This window comes from Tribolium madens, unplaced genomic scaffold (assembly GCF_015345945.1).
Source record: "Tribolium madens isolate multiple individuals breed KSU strain unplaced genomic scaffold, Tmad_KSU_1.1 Scaffold_96;HRSCAF=242;Tcas5.2_LG5, whole genome shotgun sequence".
Taxonomy (NCBI): domain Eukaryota; kingdom Metazoa; phylum Arthropoda; class Insecta; order Coleoptera; family Tenebrionidae; genus Tribolium; species Tribolium madens.
The window spans coordinates 2,368,767-2,385,999 of record NW_025401068.1 but is presented as its reverse complement, the minus strand read 5'-3'; the positions used below and the strand labels follow the sequence as shown (position 1 = coordinate 2,385,999).

Genomic DNA, 17,233 nt, shown 5'->3' with positions numbered 1-17,233 from the left:
TGTTTTGTGACTTTTGAATATTTAGCTGCGTATGTTTAGAAGAATTCTATACTCTCTCGCTCTTCAAGTAAGTAGGTAGGAGCAAGTAAGATAAACGTGATGCCGCTCTCTAGTCCCACCAGTGGTATGTTGTCTTTCTCGCACTTAGGTCGTTTAAAAGAGACAGCAAACTTTAGCACGCCTATCTACTTCACTCAACCAAAACACAACTATGATTCTCAATAGGTTAAAAAATGTAGCAAGAGAAATTGACAATTAATGAATGGATGTTTAATAAAATAAACAGACTATTAACATTTTGTTTGGCTTGAAAACATACAAGACTTATTAATTTATTAAAATAATAATAAGAATAATAATAAATTTTAGCTTAGTGGCGTCTCATAGTTTGAGAACGACTGGTGGACCCTCCTATTTCCCGCTACGCTTGACCGTTTGCATTTTGTCTCACTCATTCGCATAGTAACAACAAAGACAAAACTAGTAGCGCATGGGATTGTTATTTGACACAGTTTTATGATAAACGAGAAAAATTAAAAGAATACTACTATACATTAGGCGCAAGTCTTGTAAAATTAAAAGTTAAAACACTGTATTTAACATATTATGCAACCAACAATACAATTCACGCAGACTATTTTTCGTTTATTTTATCGCCAGTTTTAAATATTTGAGGTAAGGTAAAGGTAGACAAGAAAATAAAAGTAAAAATGGATAGGTTTTAAAAAGGTTTTAAACGTTTTTCTTACGATTCAGATCGACGTTTTTTTGCTTAAAAATATGTTTGTAATCTGGCACGATAGGCTAAACTTTTAATAGTGTTTTCCAATTCCCTCGTAGACTTCTTCGTTAAGAAGTCAGATTGAAGTGTATTTAATTCTCCATCGTTTCCGCTATCAATTTTTATAAGCTTCTTTGTAAACTTTTATATTTAACTTGGTCTGTTGTCTGTCTGTTTATCTGTGGGTCTGTCTTTCTACTCGTATCTGTCTATCTGCATGAAATATTGCGAGACGAATTTGAAACAGTTCTGTCGTCTAGACGAGCTGAAATTTTGCATACACACGTAAATCCTGTGACAATACATTATATATACTTTAATTAATAATTTATAAAGAATTAACAATTGTTATAAGCAATTATCAATATTTCGGCCTCTATGATTGCAATTTAAAGATGGAACCAACTTCATTCGATAGAATAGAAAAGCCTTACAGGTTTCTAGGATTTTTGCAATCCAACAGGTTGCTAAATTTTTAAGGGCAAAATCAACCCTTTATCTCCCACGGAAAAGAAAATATTAAGAGTTGAAATTGCAACATCACTATTTGAAACAGATTCAATTCTATTCAATAACTACAAATTTTCTTTGTGTTTGAACAAAACAATAAGTATCTAAAGAAAAATTAAAACATAAAAATTAAAAGATATATTATTATTGTATATTAAAAGATGTTTTTAAAAAATAAGCTTTTCTTTAATGTACTAAAAAATAAAAAATAGAGACGAACATTTTAACTTAGAGCTTAAGTTTTTATAGCTATTAAGAGTTTTGTAGACAGTTTAAAAAGCAAGAATTTAATATACTATAAAACACGCGTTGTCTTCAAACACTAATATTGAAACAGAATCTTGAGTTGAATTCAAAAATTAATATAAAAAAGTATGTCAAAATAATGTCAAAAAATATGCATCAGCCTATTTTATAGACTATAAGATATTGTATTTTAACAGCAATATTCTTATGTTACCTCTTGGTAAGCTTAAATGTAACATAGAAACAGGATAAGGCATATTAGTGTTGTAATAGTATATTAAAGAACGCGTTTCGTAAGGCAAGTTTTGTAGAACGAGTTCAGGTTTATTGAAACGAGCAGCGAAGCGCAAGTTTTATAAAGAACGGGTTCTCACAAATGACTTGTGAACCGAGGTTTTTGTATTTTGCTCGTTCTACGCACCTTTTTAACATAAAAGTCAACTTTTCAAAATTTAAGAACTTTCGCTCTAATAAGAGTAATAAAGTTGTAGTTGGTAATATGTCACAAAGTTTGAAAGTTTAATTTTCGAAATGTCAAGCCTCAAGTATTTTTCAAAATTGTGTTGAATTAACAATGAATACTGCAAATATTTCATGCCAACTTTTAGAAAGTAAATTGTATCGTACTAGTTCTATTTTAGCACCCAAATTGGTGTTGAAATGGCACGTTAAAGCATCGGTTTTTGTATTAAAATAAGCTTTCTTCCAGACGCAAAATAGAAAAAAGTGGTTAATGTTATTATTTTTCTGTTAGAAAAAAAATTTTTACTTTTTAGTATTTTTTTTTAAATTAAAGCTTAATTATATAAAACATTTTCATAGGTATATTTTTTTACTCAACTAGAAATATTTATTTTTATAATAAACAAAAAAGGGTGACATTAAGATGAACTTTAATTTTGTTTACCAATTTTAAAATATCAATTTATATAGTCTATAATTTTGAATTCAAAGTTTTTGTAGCTATTAAACTTGTAAATTACACTCAACCATGCATTAACAACATGCTAAATAATCTAAAAATGATAATTAAATCATTCCACCTTTAGTAGCGACTTACGTCAGTAAACTTCATTCTTTGAATATTTATTAATCGTTTACTAATAGAAAACATTAATTTGTTTGATTGTTTATATTAAAACAAAATATGTTAACTGAAATTGATAGGTCTTTAAATAAAACACGCCATTAACAAAAAAGTATAATAAATGCAATACAAATCTTACAACAACATTTAGTTCTCACTTCTACAACGTTCAAGGAAACAATTCCTTGTACGTAAATTTCAACGTAATTTTATTCGCAATGTCTGTGAATTTCTCAGCGAGCGAATTTTCTAAAACTGGTTTAATTTCGTTAATAAACAAATCAGTGTTGTCATTAATAACATCATTGGTCGCTCTGCCAATAATTGGGTCATCTCTAAACAAATTTCCTAAAGTAATCCTCGAATGACCAATATTCAACCTCAAACGCATTTTATCAAATTTCAAATACTCTTCTCCGTCTTTCTGGATTCGATTTCCTTTCAAAATGCAGTCAAAACTGTAATTTGCTAAAAAAAAATGAATTACATTAAGAGCAAAAAATCCACAACAACTTACTAAAATTGCCTGTAATTGGTCCAACTCCCTTATATTCCAAAACGAGGATTCTCATGTCAATGTCGTAATCGCCTTCGAAGTGCAACGACGGAATTCTGACTTTGAATGCAAATTTGGCTTTGGGCAAATTTGGCCTAAAATCGTTTCGTAAATGAAACTGGAGGTAATTACACAGGGCGACAAAAAAAATCATGTCGTGACAACTTGACAAATTTTATATCATATTGTTCGTCTCAGTGAGATAAATCAAATGCACTAAAAAAAAATTAAAAAGTCCACACACTTTGAACAAAATATTTTTTTTCTAATTTAAATGAATTTAAAATACCTTAACTTTAAAAAATCATTACTCAATTACTATTAGACCGATTTCCTTCAAATAAAGACCATTCTAAAGGGATGGCCTTGCCCTTTAGAATGATATGAAATTTGAAATTGAATAATGGCACAATTTTCTTCGAAGAAGTTCGAAGTAAATCGAAATAATCTAAGAAAAACCCTAGGAGTAATTTTTTTTTTCATCATTACCAACGTGTAGAGCATCTCTTTATTAGTTGTAATCCAAATTTTCAAAAAAATATACCAAGTAGTTTTCAAGATTTGATTTTTTGAAGTTATGGTTTGCAAATCAAGCATTGCTCCATTTAGGAGAAATGCATGTTAATCTTACTTAAAATTGCATTTTTATAAAAGTATTTGTTTTAAGACTCTTCTTTTGCCTAAAAATGGTCAATTGCACCTTCTTTGTTCTAATTAGAATAAACAAAAACTGTTTGTTTACTTATAACCAATAAAGAGTACCTGCCTACTAATTAAAGCAAATAAAGAGTTTTTTTTTTTGTAAAAATGACCACTGATCATTGAGCAAAGAGGATCTAGAAGTTTAAGGCACGAGCCTTAAATATAAAGGCAAATCTTTTTCAAATCAAATCACTTTCCATTCAGATTTCGACTTGTTCACTTTGTTCTAGCTTTCTGAACTTTTTTTAAAAATGTTCTGAGCAAATGCTTTCTCATCACTTTCGAGTGATGTTAAATGCAATAAGTCACCTGATTTATTTTGTTGGTACATATTCTACGATTAGCTTCAGTTAGCTTGTAGGTAGTAGTTGTTGTGATAACAGTTGCACACGAAGCAACTGACTTATTGCATTCAACATCAGTAGAAAGTGATATTTCAGAAAGCTAGAACAAAGTGAACAGGTTGGAATCTGAATGGAAAGTGATTTATTGAAAAAGATTTGTTCTTATATTTAAAGCTACTGCTTTAAACTTCTAGATCCTTTTTGCGCAATGATCAGTGATCATTTTTAGTACAAAAAAACTCTTTATTTGCTTTAATTAGTACGTAGGTACTCTTTGTTTGTTTTAAGTAAAGAAACAGTTTTTTGTTTATTCTAATTAGAACAAAGAAGGTACAATTGACCATTTTTAAGCAAAAGAAGAGTCTCAAAACAAATGTTTTTATAAAAATGCAATTTTAAGTAAGATTAACATGCATTTCTCCTATATGGCGTAATATCTGAATAGCAAACCTTAACTTAAAAAAATCATATCTTAAAAACTACTCGGTATCTTATTTTAAAAATTTGGATTCCAATTAATAAAAAGATGCTCTACACGATGGTGACGAAGAAAAAAAAAAACTTACTATTAAGATTGCTAATATTCAATTTTAAATTGCATATCATTCTAAAGGGCAAGTCCATCCGTTTAGAATGGTCTTTATTTGAAGGAAATCAGCCTGATAGTTATTGAGTAATGATTTTTTAAAGTTAATGAATTTTAAATCCTTTTAAATTAGAAAAAAAATATTTAGTTCAAAGTTTGTAGACTTTCTAAATTTTTTTTAGTGCATTTGATTTGTCTCACTGAGACAAGTCGTCAGGACATGACTTTTTTTGTCGCTCTGTGTTATTTCAGACTTACTTCAATTCGAGGATTTCGAATGTCGAAGGCCCCCATACTTTGATGTTGGTGATGTTGGCGTTGATTTTGGCCGAACTGGGGCCACTTCGCAGTTTGACTTCGTCAAGAAGGAGAGGTTCAATAGGGGGCACATTCAGTTCGGGGATTCCTTCTTTAAGTGTGGGTTTTAGTAAATTGACAGATTCGATGATACAGCTTGCGAGATTGGCTTCTGACGACTTGCACACTTTAATATACGGTGCTAAAAATGCATTTTTTATTTCACTTAAGGTCTCAATAATTACGTTGACATGAAATACAAGGTTGTCACAGTTATGCAATGCCAATTTCATACCCTTTTTTTCTTTGTTTAGTTTAATAATGCTTTATTATTGCAAAATGGTACGTGTTAAACTTGAAATTAAGTGTTAGTGACCCTAATAATAAATAAATTTGCAATTTATTGGATTGATTTGCTTTTTGTATTCAGAAGAGACGCAAAACGTTCTTGAACAGAGGACATAATGCGTCTTGTCGCATTTAATTCTGAGATAAATGCAAACAACGCAATTCATGTTATAATTATTTTATACTTAAAGTGAGTTTATCCATATTAAGTGCCTACTCACCTCTGTCTTCTTCCACGTCCACGATAAAGTAAAAGACTATGACTAAGAGCAAATAACCGTATAAACACCGCATGTAAAATCTTTTGTATATGTACATTTTGCAGTCTGGGTTTTAAATGACAAGAGATTAATTGGAACTTCATAATAACCTTGAGTCTTTTATTCTTATATTAAAAGTTTTTTTTCATTTGATAATATCTTATTTATAAAAATTTTTAGAATAATAAATGTAAATGCATGTTACGTGAGTGCTTTAAGCATAAAAGGGAAAACCTAATGTAGAATAAATGAATGAAAATTACTTTTTTAGATAAGGCTACAAGACGTTTTCAGTTCGGAAGAAAATAACAAAAATAAAAAATACTTAAATTATTTTATTAACAATGTAATGTTTTTAAACTTTGATAACTATAAAATGTTAAAATGCATATCCAAATAATCATAACTACTTTTACAAAGACATAAAATTAATTATTTTTTACATACAAACTCACAAGACATTAAAGTATGTGTTTTTAGCTTTTTTATCCAATATTGACAAACCATTTTGCATTCTATTTATCTAATTAAGTAAAACATGTATCTTTATTCCCAATTTCTATAGTTATATTCCGATTTCTAATCTTTTGGAAGTCGGGAAATATATCATTAGTCATTGATCAGGAAGTAGTTTTTGTAGAATTACCAAGATTACAAACCTATCAAATGTCAAACACTCAATTTATTTGCATAGCAGCTAATATAATTATCAAAGTATTAACTTTAACGTATTTTTATACAGAGTGATTTAAAAGTCTCGAACCATCTCTTGAGTGGTGATGAAAGACATCCAACTAAGTTAAAAGTTCCCATGACAAAAAATTGTTTGAGTCTTTTTTAACGAGATATAGCTCTTCAAAAGTAAGATTTTGGGTTAAGTTTTTGGCCGTTCAAATAATGTATTCTTGACTTTAGTTAACTGTTGAGAAAAAATCACCAACTTGTGTCTTATATGGTATACAAAGGATTTGACAAACTAGCAAATTCAACAATATATTAAATCCGACAACATCGAAAACAATAAATGAAATGATACAATTACGGACACGGAATTTTAGACATCATATTTATGTCAGTCAAAAAATGTCAATGGAAGCCACGCTTTATTGTCATTATGATTGACGTTTGAAACTAAAATTTCAAAGTTTTAATTGAAATTTCTGGCGTCGATTTTCCGAAACAATAATCCCATCAATAAATTATTTTGATTTGTTGTCATTTTTTTCTCTAGCTGTCAGGATAAAAATTACAATAACTGAAAGCGAGGTTAGTTGCGTAAGTCCCGTTTTATATTTTTATGTCAGTCGAATGAAAAGTCGTCCAAAATTCCGTGTGCGCAATTGTAATTTGGAAATTGTCAGTTCTGGATTGAAAAAAATCTGCATACCTACATTTTTATGCTTAAATGAGAGTTTTTTTTCATCGTTTCGCATTCGAGAGTTGGTCCGAGACTTTTGCATCACCGTGTAGGTATATTAAACAAAATTTAATAGTGTATAAAAAAGATGTGGCATGCAAACCAAGATAGGAATTCATTACATCCTGGCGCTCTGTCTAATTTTGAGGTTGCACTTTTAGTCATACATCTGAGCTCTCGGAGATGACCAATTTCCCATGCGGTTTGTAATATACTATAATTAAATATTTTATTTAAATTTATTTACCATATGAAAAAAATATAAATTCAAAGTAAACTTTAATTTTATTATAATATACAGGGTGTTTATGGTCTTTGAGTTGAAAATTGACCTGGTAATAGAAGAGTACAGAAATGCTGTAACCTAGAAAAAAACTCACACATTTGTTATTATTAAGAATGTTATTTAACTCCAAAAAATTGATACACGGTTTGGGGGTCGCTGGAATTATTTCCTTGTTCTGATAAAATTGTARTGTTGCAACAAATAAAAAAATCGTATCCGTGASAATGAAAGAGAAAAGTCACTTTATAGTTTTGACAATGTCATCATTTGATTTGCTTTTGCTTTAGTTTTTATCAAAATTCGAAGATCTCCTATTTAATCTCTTCCAGCGAAATGGTTTACAATAGGTTTGATTCGTTTTTTTTCAATTTTTTTCCAGATTTATGAATTATGAACATGAATGGCAAAAAAATATTAAAATAATAAATTAGTTGTCGTGATTATGATTTACGGTCAAACACAAGTAATGGCCATTGTTGCAGCTGAAGCAGCAGTTCTCAAACAAATGATATAAAATGAATTATTTTCTTTCACAACGTGAATTTTTGTTTTATATAGCGTAATAGTTTTCTTCTACCATAAATGTCATCTCATTAAAATATCAACCAACCTCAAGACCGTAAACACCCTCTATATATTTTTTTAAAAAGATAGATCGATAATTTATTGTAAAGTAAGCAAAAAAAATTGTTTAAAACATTTATTATTTTTGTATTTTCTATTATTTTTGTTCTGTTATGATTTATTTGATTTATTTATTTATATTATGAATCAATTCATTTCTAAATTAAATTTTTTATTTCGTTTTCTGTATGTAGGCTTAACAACTGCGTGCAGAATTTACATAAGTGTATAATCTTTATAAACGAGAATAATGGAGTTGCTAACAAGTATACATGATGCGCCAGAACTCGCGCCTCAGAGGAAAGTGTTAAAATATTCTATGTATAAAAATTTCGTAGCTATAAAAGTTTAATTTTTGCACTTTGACTCTATTTATTTATGTTGGAAAAATAATTTTTCAAGTTTTTTTGGTACATTACATTGCTATTAGAAGAAGAAACAAGGAGGCTGTATCCTAAATTGTAACTCTGTTTAATGTTATTTGTGGCTTTTATTGGCAAAATTTTTGTGCCTTTATTAAATAATTATAAAAAAGCATATACAGAGTGGTTATAAATGATTTTCATCTAGCCAGCTGTGTATTTTCCATGTAAAATAAAAAATGCCGCTTTACGAAAATAGGGGCACCTACTTGTTTTAACTCAAAATTAAAAAATCGCCGTTTACTAAGCGTCCACTTCGAAAATAGACTTCAATTATAAACTTGTTTTCTTCCAAAGTATACATCATTATCAATTATTATTGGAAATTAGTTGAAACAATAAAAGTTTAATTAATAACCATTTATTATTAATTAATAAGTAACACTAATGACAGAACTAGAGCTTTCAAAAAAGTAGAGCGGCACAAATAAAGTTACATGCAAAAAAATTCCAAAGCTGGCTAGATGAAAATCATTTATAACCACTCTGTACAAAATCATGAGTATCATTAAATAGACATAAAAAATGTGAAATGTCAAAGAATAAATGTCAAAATCTGTACAGATAGAATTTTTTCCATTTCCATTTTTCATGTTTTTTCCATTTTTTCCATGTTCCTGATATCTTATCTTACTTGAAATTTTTCTCTGAGGCGCGAGTTCTAACACACCCATTTTTGAACCTTCGCACATTTTTAAAGAATATAAATAGGTACAGATAACATTTTTTACAAACAAAGACACTTTGTTTATATCAAATATTAATGAGTTCCTAGATGAAAAAACTAGCAAAAATGTAATGGAAATTTTTGATCACTTAATTAGGAAATCTGGTTCTTTTCAAAGAATCAAAGATAATCTTACTTCTAGGTCAATAGGTAGTAAAATACAAATAAGTAGTGACTTATTTACATTAACAGTCAAGTTCAAGGCAAACCATGATTACTTAAAAAATAAACTTATTTTTCATTTAGGTAGCGTGTATACGTGATTTATTAATAATAAATAACTTGGACTAGAGAAAGTAGCACATAAAAAATTACACAGATTAGAGCATAGCATTATAATTTAGTCAGACTGACCTTATACAAATTAATTAACTTGTTAGTAATAAATACAAATCAATAACTATTATAAAATGTCAATTTGTCAAATATGTTAAACAAGTATTTTTACATCCTATACTTATTTTTCAAGGGTGCAAAGTAGGTAAAAAAGATACACACAAGGATATTATATTTTTATCATGGTCGTCAAATCAAAAACACAATATAATAATTATTTCTTTGGGAAAAACATGACGCAAACGGGCTAAAAATTAGCATGGGAAATTAAATTGGCTCGAAGTAAAAAATAATTTTAAAATTATTGATACTGGAAGAATATTAAAAAATTTATATTTAATTTAGATATTTGAAACTTGATTAAATTTAGGTTATCACTTTCACTTACACAACCAGTTTTTCAATAGGTAATTTTAAGCTTTTTTGTAAGCCTCATTTGTAAAGAAATTATCAAATTTTTAGAAATACCAACATCTTACGATTTTGGATTGTTTTAATCAGAGAAAAATATTAAATTAAATTGAATGTAATATCGGTGGCATGCTATTAATTGTGTCACGCAGGTTAATGTTTGATAATTACATATTTGTATTTAAAATAATTGTAAATTCTTCAAATAAAAATAGTTATTCGATTAGCAACGTATTGCAAGCCTTAATAAGTTGTTGCAAAATTGTAATATTTAAGGAACCAGTGCACGTAAATGATGCAATGAGTACAAATCCAAACCTTGCGTCCCATTTAAATGTTTTTTTTACTATTACGGCAATTACATTAACTGATTACACTTTGTGCTTATTTAAAATTACAACTTACGTATAGCGGCCGACGCAAAACACACGATTCCGAGAAAAACAATAAATAATTTAGATCCCATCTTGTCCGAAAAAACTAAAATTAACTTAATCACAACGTCTTCGTAGGTAACAAATACGATACAAGCGAGTCTCTTCCGAAGCATAAAGTTTTATATGGGGAAGGAAGTCCTTGGACTGGAAAAAAGTTGTTGCGGCAATAATTTGAGAACGGTTCGATAAAATTAATAAAACACAAACCATAAAGGAAGTGTTTCTCGCGATGCATACGGAATGGCTGATTTGGTTTAATTAATCAAGTGCAAACAACAAAGAAAATAATGTTTACGTAGTTTGTTGATTTGATGAAACAAAGAAGTTTTTTTTAGTTATTTTCTTCATATTACTTGGCTATTCAGTTAATTTTGTTTTAATGAACATTCAATGAAATTTCTATTAAAAATGTATTAGTCGCAGACTCTTATCACGCAAGAGTTTCATGTTTTTAAAATTTATTTATAAACTAAAATTAATTTGAAAAAAAAATGTTACCGATTTGAGAAAATAAGAATTGTTTTGTGATTTTTATTGGTTAACTTCAGAGTTAAACCTATTGATTATTATAAATATAGTCTAACATTTAAAATGTATAATAATGAATGAAACAACTTTATAGTTCTGACGCAGATACTAATAATAAGTTACAAGTGACAAATTCCAGAACTGTTATTTATGTAGAAATTTTAAGTAGTTTGACATTTTTTTATTAACCACTGCTAAATATTTATTACCATTTTAACGGTAACTCTTTACTGAAATTATTTGTTTATTTTTGTACAATACTTTTATTAGTTATGAAGTAATTAGAGTATACATTAGGTGTTTTTATAATTTTAAGATTTAATATTTCTAAAAAGCATACTTTTATTTTTGTTTATGTCTAGTAGGCAGGTCTGTTATTTACATAACATAACCGCTAAAAAAAATTTCAATGTCAAAAAATAAAAACTGCTAATAATAATTAACACATTTATACTAACCTACCCATAATATCTACGATATAATAAAAAAAATTATAAAAATTTGTTAGTTTCGTATTTTTTTATACAGGATGTCAGAACTCGCGCCCCGAAAAAATAACAGGAATATGGAAAAAATGTTTAAAAAATTCTATTTGTAAAATAATTTTGAGATTTATTTTTCGATATTTGACATTTTTTTGGCTATTTAATGAAACTGATGATCTTGTATATGTTTTCTTATAATTATTTAGTAAAGGTATAAAATTTTGCCAACAAACAACCAACATTAAACAAATTTACAATTTAGGATACAGTTTCCTTGTTTCCTCTTCTAATAGCCTGTAGCAAAAAAACTTGGAAAATTATTTTCCAACAGAAACAAATAGAGTCAAAGTGCAAAATTTAAACTCTCATAACTTTGAAATTTTTATAGATGTTTTTTTTAACATTTTTTCTATCGTACCCATTTGTCACTGGGGCGCCAGTTCTGGCGTACCCTGTATTTTGTAACATTTAAATCAAACTGGAGCAATTAATTTTATTGCCTAATCTGATAATTTTCACCAGCGAAACTATATTTAAATGGAAATATCAATTTTTGAGAAAATTATACTTAATAAGTTTTTGATTTTCAAAACTGTTTCAATTACATAAATTTTATACAAATTGAGATTTATTGGTGCAAATTAGGTACAATAAATTTTTACAGGCTGCATTATAAAAAACAACCCAGACCATAACTTCATTATTTTTAAAGATATGACAATACTTCTTCAAACAAACTTACACAGTTTATTGTTATCTATTATTTGGGGTACATGCATGTATCCCAAACAAATTGTTTGAAACAATAGATAAGATTGAGCATGCTCAATGATGCTGTCAAAACATCTTGTATATTTTGAATTTTTTGTTTAGGTAATTGTCTTTTAAAAAGCCTGAAACCAATCGTTATTGTGATATTGGTCAATTAGTATATTTTATTAATGTTTAATGGCGCATTAGGTAAAGGTTTATATCTGTTGACCATTTTCTGCGCCATGTAGTTGTTTTCTTAAATTAATAACGGGTGTTTTTTTTTTAATTTGGCGTCAAAGTTACCCAATCCCAATGTAATCGAACCACGTGTTGAAAGTGACATTTCACACCTCGCCGAGCGTATTAAAAATTGTGGTACGTTCGTTCACAAAACATTCATATCACCGCCAACTATGACGCCAAATTTAAATAAACACCGGTTATAACAACTTATAACTCACAGAATCTTATTTGTGAAGGCTATATCCGGAATCTCCAATAGTGTTTTATCCAAACATTACTTAAAATTAATTAAATTTAAATTGTGTTTCCTATTGGTGGAATAAAGTTTTTTTTTCTTACAATATGTAAGTATTCTTGGATAACACAAGGCGACAAAAAAAAAAGTCATGTCGTGACAACTTGACAAATTTTATATCATTTTGTTCGTCTTAGTGAGACAAATCAAATGCACTAAAAAAAATAAAAAGTCCACACACTTTGAACTAAATATTTTTTTTTCTAATTTAAATGAATTTAAAATACTTTAACTTTAAAAAATCATTATTCAATAACTATTAGGCCAATTTCCTTCAAATAAAGACCATTCTAAAGAAATGGCCTTGCCCTTTAGAATGATGTAAAATTTAAAATTGAATATTGGCAAACTTTTCTTCGAACAGTGTTCGAAGAAGTTCGAAGTAAATCGAAATAATCTAAGAAAAACCCTACGATATTTTTTTTTTCATCTTTACCATCGTGTAGAGCATCTTTTTATTAGTTGTAATCCAAATTTTCAAAAAAATATACCGAGTAGTTTTCAAGATATGATTTTTTGAAGTTATGGTTTGCTAATCAAGCATTGGTCCATATAGGAGAAATGCATGTTAATCTTACTTAAAATTGCATTTTTATAAAAGTATTTGTTTTACGACTCTGCTTTTGCTTAAAAATGGTCAATTGCACCTTCTTTGTTCTAATTGCAATAAACAAAAACTATTTGTTTACTTAAAACAAATAAAGAGTACCTGCGTACAAATTAAAGCAAATAAAGAGTTTTTTTGTTGTAAAAATGACCACTGATCATTGAGCAAAGAGGATCTAGAAGTTTAAGGCATATATAAGGGCAAATCTTTTTCATATCAAATCACTTTCCATTCAGATTTCGACTTGTTCACTTTGTTCTAGCTTTCTGAACTTTTTTTCAAAAAGTCAACTGATTTATTTTGTTGGTACATTCTACGATTAGCTTCAGTTAGCTTGTAGGTAGTAGTTGTTGTGATAACAGTTGCACACGAAGCAAGTGACTTATTGCATTCAACATCAGTAGAAAGTGATGAGAAAGCATTTGCTAAAAACATTTTCAAAAAAAAGTTCAGAAAGCTAGAACAAAGTGAACAAGTTGGAATCTGAATGGAAAGTCATTTAGTTTGAAAAAGATTTGTTCTTATATTTAAAGCTACTGCTTTAACTTCTAGATCCTTTTTGCTCAATGATCAGTGATCCTATTTAGAACAAAGAACTCTTTATTTGCTTTAATTAGTACGCAGGTACTCTTTGTTTGTTTTAAGTAAAGAAACAGTTTTTGTTTATTCTAATTAGAAGAAAGAAGGTGCAACTGACCATTTTTAAGCAAAAAAAGAGTCTTAAAACAAATACTTTTATAAAAATGCAATTTTAAGTAAGATTAACATGCATTTCTCCTATATGGCGCAACACCTGAATAGCAAACCTTAACTTCAAAAAATCATATCTTAAAAATTACTCGGTATATTATTTAAAAATTTGGATTCTTACTAATAAAAAAATGCTCTACACGATGGTGATGAAAAAAAAATACTCGTAGGGTTTTTCTTAGATTACTTCGATTTACTTCGAACTTCTTCGAACACTGTTCGAAGAAAAGTTTGCCAGTATTCAATTTCGAATTTTACATCATTCTAAAGGGCAAGGCCATCTCTTTAGAATGGTCTTTATTTGAAGGAAATTGGCCTAATAGTTATTGAGTAATGATTTTTTAAAGTTAAAGTATTTTAAATTCATTTAAATTAAAAAAAATATATTTAGTTCAAAGTGTGTGGACTTTTTGAATTTTTTTTTAGTGTATTTGATTTGTCTTACTGACACGAACAAAATGATATAAAATTTGTCAAGTTGTAACGACATGACTTTTTTTTGTCGCCTTGTATAATTAACATATAAACTTAATAAGAAAATTTAATTTGAAATACCTCTACTTAAAAAATAATTTGAGTTGCAATCTTTTTAGTTAGAATTTAAAAATATTTTTTAAGCTACGCTTAGGCCTTTTGAGAAATCGCCACAAAATCTAATTCCACATTCATAATACGTATTTTTTCCACCTACATAAAATAATAAATTAATAAGATACTGGTATTAGAATTTTTTAATTAATTGCAGATTTATTTTTGTATTTTTCATCACAATTTCTAAAAAAAAATTAAACAAATAATAATTGATAGAAATAAGCGAAAAGAATGGTGTACTACGAAATCTTCGGTTTTAATCAATGAAAAAACTTATCGTCAAATAGGCAGAGGTGTGTGAAAGACATTGTCTGTGATAAACAGTGCAGTTATTTTATTGGCTTTTTAAAACTCATTCATTCAAAAACAATTTTATTTCAAATTTTACGGTAAGTTGCAATTTTACTTTACTCTTTTACTTACCTACCGGCCACTTTCAGATGTTTTGCAAAAGTTGTTCCAAAATTTTAACAACAACTATGATGTGTTCCTATGGGCCATACCGTTTGTTACAATTGCGGAATCTTAAAACGACTGTGTCCATTATGTTTTCGGATGATGGAGTGAGAAACTCCATCGTTGAGGAGCTGGTCTCTGAAATGTAGCCTAAAGTGTCCGAAGAAATCGGGGAAGAAACTATCTCACTTCTTGTGGTTCAAAACTCATTAATTAAATGTCCGGTACGGTACTGCCGGGAAAAAAGGTCGTTTCATGACATAGTAGAACATCTAAAAATTATCACCAAAACTCCATCATAAAATTGGCCATGAAGCGAAACTGGACCACGATTTCATTAAGGAACACTGCACTTAAAACTATACACAAAGTCGTTTGCTTTCGTAAATGTTTTTTTCTCATTTTTATTCAAATTGATAAAAATCAGGGTAGTTGGATAATAAATGTGACTAGAGTGAGTAGTTCTTTAGAAACATTTAATTTTTCTGTAAACAATCGCGCAAATCGACATCCTACATCATTATACAAAGGTAATTTTTTGACAAATGTAAATAACAACATATGTGGACAGCGGTCCTACTCATTATTTATAAAAAAATAAAACTTTTTTACTTTTAGGCAACACTTAATACACCTAGGAAAATAGTGTATTGTCTACAAAGTTGGTTGCAAACGTATTTTTTTACGTTATAAACTCATAAAACCGAGATTTATAAATTATAATTATATAAGTGATTAAATTTTAAAAAAAAGATACGAAATGATTGTTATGAAATTCATTGGTTTGCAATAGTTAAAAGTTACCTATACCTAGTAAAAATGAGGAGTGTAGACCGGTGCATCATCAATTTCATTGTTTTCATTACAAATACAAAAGTGAAATAAAAAATTCTATCACAATGTTAATTGAAACAATTAAGGATTTTTAGAGATGGTGGCATGGAACATTAATTTACATAAAGTCTGTTTTTCCTTTAAATGGAAATTAACAAGTCAAAATTTTGGTGAAAAAATTGGTAGCAGCTTGTTTCCATAGCCACAAATTTTGTTTGCTCTTTGTTTTTGTCCCTAGAAATTTTGTTAAAAAAAATATGCTTATGTTTTCAAATTGAGATGTTGTCAAAATTTTGTCTTTTATGAATCTTGTGTGCCTGTTTGCTCTTTGAAAGTGTTATTAATACCTGAATACCTGAATCTAAGGTCTAAACACAGAATTCAGTGCTAATAATTTTGATAGAAACACACCGAAAGTAAGTACAATGTTGTGGACGAAAGTAAGGTTCTTGCTACAAAAACTTTAATGAAAAAGGATGTATATACAGAAAAAAGTTATTTAGCAAAACATACAAGTAGGTATTATTACGACGAATGGCAACAAATTTTGTGAATTTATTAAAATGAGCACCAAGTTCATTTTATAAATTCTTTTTCAGCTTTAGTTTTAAAATTGTTACTTTTTCAATTCGTTCCTCAAAAACTATGCACAAGACACTAATTTAATTGCGTTCTTTCCGAGGTTCTTTCTCATTCATGTTTATTTTGTATTCTTGTCAATTTCTTGCTAAAAATTGAGAATGTTAGCAAACCTGCATTACAAAATTGTGTTCACATTTTAATGGGACCTGTTTCTAACTTCCTGCTTGCGAACTATTCGTTTCCAAATTTGTAAAAACTGTTAGCGGTACCCAATTTGTTCTTTTTTTGGTGTTTCGTCTCTAAATTTTCTTAGACGATTTTTTGTGTTGACGTTTAATAACATTGTTTCCAAATTAATTCAAAAAACCGGAGCTGCCATCTTCCTTTATTAAAATTACCATGAATGAATTTACTAGTGGTGCCAACGTTAAGACTGTTTGGCATTCCCATTTAAAAAAAAAACGGACTTTATGTACTTCAACTACGTCATGTTCGAGTGAATTTGTCAATTTGACATTGACAGTAATATTATTGTCGTCGTTGAAAGTCTTTTTCGTATATAATTTGCAAGTATTTTTCGTTTATTGGTTAATTTCTTATTTTTGTTCTGCGTCTAATTGGTTTCTTTTAATAATTCCTTACGATTAAGTAACTTCCATAAAATCAGGCATAAATGCACTTGTGTCAATGTCAAAAATTGAAATAATGAGGGGTCACCGATAAAAATTAGCC

At 28.5% G+C, this 17,233-nt stretch overlaps 1 protein-coding gene across 1 annotated transcript; it reads right to left on the bottom strand.

The window, feature by feature from the left end:
- Nucleotides 1-2,725: 2,725 nt before the first annotated feature.
- On the bottom strand, nt 2,726-10,502 carry LOC123012552 (protein takeout-like). Its single transcript, XM_044410558.1, has 4 exons — nt 10,346-10,502; nt 5,071-5,311; nt 3,142-3,275; nt 2,726-3,092 (listed from the first exon to the last, which is right to left on the bottom strand). The coding sequence occupies exons 1-4, from the start codon at nt 10,488-10,490 to the stop codon at nt 2,794-2,796; spliced, it is 819 nt and encodes a 272-aa protein (XP_044266493.1). The 5' UTR covers nt 10,491-10,502; the 3' UTR covers nt 2,726-2,793.
- Between the last annotated feature and the right edge of the window lie 6,731 nt (nt 10,503-17,233).

Coding starts and splice junctions, on each gene's coding strand:
- LOC123012552 (XM_044410558.1), bottom strand. CDS start 10,490: ATGCTTCGGAAGAGACTCGCTTGTATCGTATTTGTTACCTACGAAGAC. Junction 5,312..10,345: donor TTTTGCGTCGGCCGCTATAC/GTAAGTTGTAAT, acceptor ATGCATTTTTAG/CACCGTATATTAAAGTGTGC. Junction 3,276..5,070: donor TTCGAAATCCTCGAATTGAA/GTAAGTCTGAAA, acceptor AAACGATTTTAG/GCCAAATTTGCCCAAAGCCA.